The sequence below is a fragment of the Nelumbo lutea genome, chromosome 2 (genome assembly GCF_056320005.1).
Source record: "Nelumbo lutea isolate HS-2025 chromosome 2, American lotus-T2T, whole genome shotgun sequence".
Taxonomy (NCBI): domain Eukaryota; kingdom Viridiplantae; phylum Streptophyta; class Magnoliopsida; order Proteales; family Nelumbonaceae; genus Nelumbo; species Nelumbo lutea.
In genome coordinates this window covers 18,932,036-18,940,427 of record NC_142685.1, presented here as the reverse complement: position 1 = coordinate 18,940,427, position 8,392 = coordinate 18,932,036, and the positions used below count along the sequence as shown (strand labels likewise).

General features: G+C 44.7%; 1 protein-coding gene and 1 long non-coding RNA gene across 2 annotated transcripts; one reads left to right on the top strand and one right to left on the bottom strand.

The window, feature by feature from the left end:
* LOC148868971 (uncharacterized) lies at positions 1-6,977 on the bottom strand. The gene is made up of 2 exons (XM_088971705.1): positions 5,256-6,977; positions 1-4,682 (listed from the first exon to the last, which is right to left on the bottom strand). Exon 2 carries the CDS (start codon positions 2,686-2,688, stop codon positions 2,032-2,034), a length of 657 nt encoding a protein of 218 aa, XP_088827831.1. The 5' UTR covers positions 2,689-4,682; positions 5,256-6,977; the 3' UTR covers positions 1-2,031.
* LOC148868970 (uncharacterized) lies at positions 6,215-7,448 on the top strand. The gene is made up of 2 exons (XR_016107598.1): positions 6,215-7,018; positions 7,158-7,448. It is a non-coding gene; the product is annotated as an uncharacterized LOC148868970 (long non-coding RNA).
* Positions 7,449-8,392: the final 944 nt, after the last annotated feature.

Here is an 8,392-nt window from a genome sequence, read left to right as displayed (position 1 = left end):
TTAAGCTAAGCTGGACCTTGCCCTCAAGGTCAATATGGGGGAACTGGTGTTGCAGTTGTAGATAGGGTTCCCATGTTGCATCCTCTTCTGGTAGCTGTGACCACACAACTAAGGCTTCTGGAACAATGTGGGAGCCTTTCTGGACCCATCTGAAATTAGTGATACGCACCGGCTCTGTTTCTAGGTTCATATCACTTGAGAATTTTGGAAGATGTGGTTGAGTTATAGCCTCTGGTTTCAAGCATTTTTTGAGAACTGAGACATGGAAGACTGGGTGCACTCATGAATCTAGTGGGAGATCCAATCTGTATGCAAGAGGTCCAATTTTCTCCAAGATCTTGAAGGGTCCAAAGTAGCGAGGTGCCAGCTTGTTCCATCTCTGTTTTTGTACAGAAAGCAACTTGTAGGGAAGCAATTTCAAGTAAACCATATCACCAACTTGATAGTGTGCTTCCCTATTGTGTTTATTTTATGATTGTTTCATCCATTGTTGGGCCCGGAGTAGGTTCTGTTTAAGTTCCTGTAGAATGTTGTCTCGATTTAGCAGGTGTTCTTCTAGTGAAGCTACTGCTGTGGAGCCCCTTTCATAGGGAATCAGTTGATATGACCCAGAAATTTGACACGCAGTTCACAGACTTACAGCAGCGTTCACACACTCGAACATCAACAAAAGAGACTAGTATTCATTCAGCAGAAAACATTAACAGTTGGTCGGTTCTTCGAGAGACCGCCGGCTCTCCCAAACACTAACAATATTCTTTACTCAAAGAAAAACATACCACCCCCTATCCCCCAAAGCCCCTTCTTATACTCTTCTGATAGCATAACTGACTCCCTCTATAAATGCCCAGCTGGCCTAGTTATAAATGCCCCAAAACTCTTCTTTTTTCATAACTGACATAGCTACAAATGCCCCAAGACTCTCCCTATTCCCTCCAGCTATAATTGCCCCAGCTGATTGTTGACCTCTCTTCCTGGCATACGTAAGGTTAATTGGGGCCGATCATTACCCGCTGCCCAAAGTCTAACTTTGTCCTGAAAGTTAAAATGAGGAAACTGGTCTTGAAGTAAGTCAAAAGGCTCCCAAGAATCTTCAAAACCAGGCAGGTCCTGCCAATGAATAAGCACTTCCAACCAGTAACTCCAGGCATAGTGGATGGACACACACCGCGCGGTAGCAGGATAATGGAGCTTTGCAACTCTTCCAGTCTTTGAATAAAATTCCTTCTTTCTTTGAAAGCTAGACCTTTTCAATCTCTTGACTGCTTCCCTTGTTCCATCAGGTAAAAGCCCACTATATGTGCCACCAGTCATGGAATTTCCAACAAGACGGTTACCTTCACTGAAATTCTTTGTAATTGGCCTCAGTTCCTCATTGCTGAAGACTTTCCATGATGGGGTAACTGATGCAGATGTTGATGGATTAGATGCTTTGCGAGACCTTCTGCGCCTCTTGCTCCTCCTGTATGCAAGCAACCAAATTACAACAGCCAAAGTTGTGCAAAGGATCATCCTACTAACAGTTGCAAGGATGATAAGATACTCCCTGTGGCGGCGCAGGTGGTAGCATTTGTTCTCTATATCAAGCATACAGATGAACTCATGAGAGTTGTTGCATCTCTCACCCACAAAGGTTGGCTGGCCATTAGTCACCGATGTATAGGTATTGATTAGATTAATGCCTTTGCATGATGAATTGGAGCCATTGGAGTGAAATGGTGCCCCAGGGGAGATGGACTCATTCCAATGTGTTGCATTGTCAGACCACTTCCAACTAAAACCACCTGTAGAATTGAAGCCTCTTCCTCCAACCCAGCAACCTCTTGCTGTATTAGTGCAGAGTTTTCCAGCAAAACTTAGTTCCTTGGCTGATGTCAGTGCTGCCAAGTGCCCATTATAATCCCTACATCGGGACTCTGATTCATCCCAATAACTGGAGTTTTCTATCAGCCCAAAACACTTGCTCTTATTCGGACTGATTACCGGCAGGTCTCGTAGGGGAGCAGAGAGCACCTCGAATTGGCAACGATATTAAGAAGACTGATGTAACGAGAAGAGCTGCTCCTGTAAATTACCCTCCTGAGTCGATCGAAAACGTTCAAGGAGGAGCTCTTTGAATTCTGTCCAACCACGAAAAGGTCGCCGACCATCTTCCCAGTAATACCACGCCAATGCATCGCCCTTTAAACAGACAACTGCAGCTCGCAGACGCTCCGCCAGAAACAAAACATTAATCTCAAAATAGAGCTCCGCGTGAAAAAGCCAGCCGTCTGGATTTTCCCCATCAAAGATAGGTAACTCCAACTTCCGAGGAAGTGAATCAGAAGTATGTTCCGGGACTGATATTGAAGAAGACGTCAGGAAAGCTGCACTCTTCCCTATGTCAGCCGCACGACTCGATGCAACTAAAGGAGGAACAATGCCAGTTGTAGACAAAGGAGCCGAAAAGGCCTGTTGCTGAAGCAACAAATCAAATCGTCTCATCAGATCTTGAACACCTCCTTCTAGAGATTGTACCGAGCTTTCCAGAGACGAGATCTTCGAAAGACCAGCTGCTACCTTTTCTGGATCGAGTCGCTGAATCTCATTGTGTAAGCCATCCATCTCCACACGAAATTCAGAATGCAGAGAAGTCAAGCGTTCTTCGAAACCCTCCACCTGCGATGCCACTTCCTTAACTGTCACCATGGCCGAAGAAAGACGGGCTCTGATACCACTGATATGACCCAGAAATTTGACACGCAGTTCACAGACTTACAATAGCGTTCACACACTCGAACATCAACAAAAGAGACTAGTATTCATTCAGTAGAAAACATTAACAGTTGGTCGGTTCTTCGAGAGACCGTCGTCTCTCCCAAACACTCACAATATTCTTTACTCAAAGAAAAACATACCACCCCCTATCCCCCAAAGCCCCTTTGTATACTCTTCTGATAGCATAGCTGACTCCCTCTATAAATGCCCAGCTGGCCTAGTTATAAATGCCCAAAAATTCTTCCTTTTTAATAACTGGCATAGCTATAAATGTCCCAAGACTCTCCATATTCCCTCCAGCTATAATTGCCCTCATGTGATTAATTGTTCAATTATTCCCCCCCCCCCCCCCCCACCTTAGCTGATTGTTGACCTTTCCTCTTCTTGGCATACGTTAAGATTAATTGGGGCCTATCATCAATGTGGGTGGATCACGGCCATATAATGCCCTAAAAGGGGTCATCCCAGCCGATATTTGATAGGTAGTGTTGTACCACCATTCAGCCCAATGCAGCCAGCTGAACCATTGTCTCGGCTTTGTTCCGGTGATATGTTTCTAAGCAACGATTGACCACCTCCGTTTGCCCATGTGACTGTGGATAGTAGCTTATAGATTTGCTGAGCTGTACACCTTGGAGGCGAAAAAGTTCTTTCCAAAAGAGGCTGATGAAGACTGGATCTCTGTTAGAAACAATAGACTTTGGGAACCCATGGAGCTGAGCTATTTCCCGCACAAAAAGTGTTAGCTACTGTAACTAACAGTAAATGGATGTGACAGTGCTAAGAAGTGGCTGTATTTTGTAAGGCGATCAACCACCACTAATTTGACTGATTTACTGGCAGAGGTCGGTAGGCCTGTTATGAAATCCATAGAGATATCTTCCCAAACTTGGTTCGGTATGGGTAATGGTTTTAGCAGGCCAGCTGGGGATTGGGCCTCATACTTGCATTGTTGACATACCTGGCATGTAGATATGTATTTCCTTATGGATTTTAGAACATACCCTTCCAATAAAATTGGGATGACACTCTCTTATATGTGCATAGGACTCCTGAGTGCCCACCCATCGGTGTCGCATGGAAGTAATTTATGAGTTGGTCCAAAAGTGCCAAGTCCGCTGGTAACACCATTCTACCTTTATAGTACAAACTGACCCTTGGATAGAATACCTCGGTTTGTCCCCTGTTTGCTGCAACAACTGTGTCTTTATTGCTTGGAGTTCCTTATCACTGTCGGCTGCCTCCCTTAATTGGTTCTGTAGTGCTGTCATGGGTTGTTGGAACACCTGCAATTGGAGTATGCTCTCCACTCCATGTTTGGGTTGACGTGACAGTGCATCCGCAACCCTATTTGTTGCTCCCAGTTTGTATTCAATAGTGTAATCAAAGACCATTAACTTTGAGACCCACCGCTGCTGATCTGGAGAAAGGATCCATTGTTCCAATAGGAATTTCAGACTTTGGTGATCAGTCTTAATTACAAACTTACGGCCTAGCAGGTAGGAGCGCCAATGCTGAACTGCTAATACAACTGCCATCAATTCCCGGTTGTAGACTGAAGAGTGGTTTTGTGTGGTGGATGACACCTTACTGAAGAAGGCAAGGGGCTGACCATCTTGCATCAGCACTGCTCCCACGCCCAGTCCTGATGCATCGCACTCAACCACCGCTGCTCTTAAGGCTTCAAATGCTACTTGGGCTTTGTTGTCCCAGCTGAAGGAGTCCTTCTTTAGAAGGGCTGTCAGTGGTGCTGCAATTATCCCATAGCTTTTAATGAAGCGTCGGTAGTACCCTGTGAGTCCTAGGAATGCCCGGAGTTCCTTGGTGTCACGTGGCGTTGGCCACTGTTGGACGGCAGCTATCTTGTCTGGATCTGCTGAGACCCTTCCGTCTTCCACCACATGGCCCAAATAGTGTACACAGCCCTGCCCAAAGGCGCACTTCAATTCTTTGGCCTACAGTTGATTTTGTAACAGAATGTCTAGGGTAATATGCAAATCCACTAAATGTTGGGCCCATCTGGGGCTGTACACCAAAATGTCATAAAAAAAGACTAATATGAAACGACATAAATGTGGCCTGAACAAGTCGTTCATTAAGGCTTGGAAGGTAGCCGGGGCATTTGTGAGACCAAATGGCATAACCCGGAACTCATAGTGGCCATCATGAGTTCGGAAGGCCGTTTTTGGAATGTCACTTTCATGGACTCTAATCTGATGGTATCCAGCCCATAAATCAAACTTTGAAAAAATTCTTGCAGTCTTGAGTTCATCCAGTAGCTCATTTATTATTGGAATTGGAAAGCAGTCCTTAACTGTAATATTATTAAGTGCCCTATAATCCACACAAAATTGCCATGTCCTGTCTTTCTTTTTGACAAGAAAAACGGGTGAAGAAAATGGACTGTGGCTGGGTTGAATAAAATTTTTATCCAACAGTTCTTGAATCTGCCTTTCAATTTATTGTTTTTCAAAATAAGGGTAACAGTAGGGCCTTACATTGGTAGGAGGCACATCCGGCAATAGTGGGATTCTGTGGTCATGATTCCTAGTTAGAGGTAGGTCCGTTGGCTCCTTGAAACTGCAGCATATTGCTGGAGGATGTTGCGGAGCTGCTGTTTGTATTCAGCTTGAATTGCTGTATCCTGGGCCCGAGATAGCATTGGGCCTGTATGATTTGATCCCCAGATGATGAGCTGATTCGGGTCTCATGCTTCTTTCAACATGGATGCCAAGCTTATTGGGCTAGCTCGGCTAGCTGAGTGGCCTTGCAAATGTACTCTTGTCCCTTCTATCATGAAATCCATAGACAAACGGGCCCAGTCGCATAGAACAGGCCCAAGTTGCTACAACTATTGAATTCCCAATACAATGTCTGCCCCACTTAACTCCAGTGGATACAGATCAACCCAAAATTGTTGATCTTGGACGCGTAACACAATGTCTGTGCAAATTCCATCGCATTGGAGTGAGGTCCCATTTGCCACATGGACCTTAAATGAGGCTGCGGGCTGAACTGGCAATCCTAATCGTCTGACTAGCACAGTGGTTACAAAGTTTAGAGTGCTACCACTGTCAATTAGGATAGACACCTGGCGACCCCGAACTAAACCCGTCACCCTCATGGTTTGGGGTGATGAGAACCCTGCTAAGGCCTGTAGCGATATTTCTGGTTGTATGGTCTCAACCCAGTATTCTTCAGTTGATGATCCTTCTTCCGGTTGCTGATCTTCCTCTTCCTCCTCAATCTGTAACAGGAAGGCTTGCTGAGTTTTGCATCTATGACCGCGGACAAACTTTTCTTCGCAGTTCTAGCAGAGACCTTTGTCTCGGCGATTTTGCATTTCTGCCCACGTTAATTTCTTGAATGGAATAACGGGACTCGGGCCTAAGTTACCTAGTGGTTTGCCTAATATGTTGTCGTCTTTACTGGACCCCGTCCCTTCCGGTTTTGGTGCAGTAAATGATTTGTTCGTTTGCTGCCAGGGCATGTTTAGACGTCGGGCTCGAGCTATCTTTTCTTCTTGGGTGCGGGCTAGGGCTGTCACGGCCATTACCGTTGCTGGGTGCATCGCCTTGACCTCCAACCGGATTTCTTCCTTGAGTCCTCCCACAAAAGCTCCGACCAAGGCCTTCTCCGGCCACCCTTGGACTATTAACAATAGACGTTCAAACTCCAACTGCTAGTCACAAACACTTCCTACTTGTTTTATCTTCGAAAGACTCTTGTCAAAATCTTCATAACCAGAAGCCCCGAATTGGACGCACAGAGCATCCGTGAAGTCGATCCATGAAATACAGGGATGCCCTTGACGGTACCATTGATACCAGAGGATGGCATCTCTGTCCAGATGCATTGCTGCCAATGCCACCCTGTCTGGTCCGGATGTTTCGTTGGCTAACTCGATCTTGGTCGATTTCCCTGTCTTCAGCCGGCGGGCTCTGCTTCAACCTTTGCAAGATTTCTGTTAAAGTATCCTTGATACCTCGCATCTCGCCTGAAACTCGGTGGAGATCGACTTCCACCTGATCAACTCGGGCCTCCATGGCTGTAGATCGCATATTGATCATGCTCTGATACCAATCTGTTAGGTGTTGCCTAACTTAGGGTTCGTAGAGTGAACCAAGCTCGTGAGGGAAGAGCAAACTGAAGGGAAACAAAGAGAGGGGGAGAAAAGGGGATTCAGAGAGAGAGAGAGAGAGAGAGATTTGTTCGAATGGAATTCCTCCTCTTTATTTCTTCTTCGGGTTTTTATAGAGAGGTAAGTTGTTTATAGTTGTAGTCTGTTACAAGATGGTTACAGCATGTTGTAGGACTGTTATTCTGTTCTAACAATCAGCCACTTGGACTACATTCTTGCTGACGTCGCTTCTCCCTTTTCTTGTAAACTTGGTATGCAGGCTGGCTATTCTTGTGCACAAGCCTTGGTTTGCCACAACTCTTGGTCTTATCAAAACTTCTCACTATTTGTGGCATTTTTTGAATTAAATTTTGTTCATGTTTGCTTGATGAAGCTGCCTACATCGTTTCGATCAATATGAGTTATAAGATGGTTATTTCTGATTAGAATGCAGATGAGTGATAGCAGTAAGTTAGATGTTGCACTGTAATTTTCTACTGCATCTAGCTATGTAAAGACAGAATGGCGAAACAGGGTTCATGTAGCCCACCCCATATAGTTGGATAAGGCTTAGACGATGATGATGATGATGGTCATGATGACGATCCAGCTACATTAGAAGGCAACTAGCACGTACTAGCTTCCAATGGAAGGGAACATTGTTGTTCAATCAAGAGCACATGGTTGCAAAATCATATATAATGTAATAGTTCACAGATAACGGTTGCAGAATGCTTGATAAGTTGATCAAATCAGGATATACAAGGAGGTAATGATGTTAATTACTCTTTTTTATTTTAATATATCATTTGTGGTAGAATAACTAGGATCATCAATCTGGGTGGATCCCACATATGTGAAGGGATGAGAGATCTATCATATGGATGGCCGAACCCTGTAGGAAGGTTGGGTGAAATTTCAAAAATTTCTCTCCCATGTGGGAATCACATTCCCTATTTTAGAAACCTGCATTTTCAATGATCAATCTTGAAACCAAACTAGACCAGATCTGAAACCAAAAAGGGGGTAGAGGGAGATACCTGATACGGAGTAATGGTAAACCCCCAATGAAGGTGTTCACGCCCAAGGAGAAGACCAAAAACTGCTTCCACCGAAAATGACACGGTGCGAGGTGAAGCAGAATCAGTAGGGCGGTTCTTTAGCAAGAACCGAATTCTTCAACAAGAATATGATGGAGGACTGCTGAGCACGACTTCAGATTGCCTCTTCTAGCAAAAGGCAATATCAATAACCATTCTTGATTACTCCCATTGGTGGAGATCGAACTGGTTAGGGCGAAAAGAGCAGGAAAGAACAAGAGCAGAACACAAGTGCAGTCAAATTGTGTTGTCTCTTTCTGTAATTCAGCAAACTGTGAGATGTATTTGGAGATCCACCCTGCTCTCCTATTTATAGCCTTAAAGAGAGGTTCTCCTAATCCCATTAGGAGTTTCCTAATCCAAATCTTATGTTTGGATCCGGACTCTCTTTAAAAGATAAGGATAATCCCTTAAC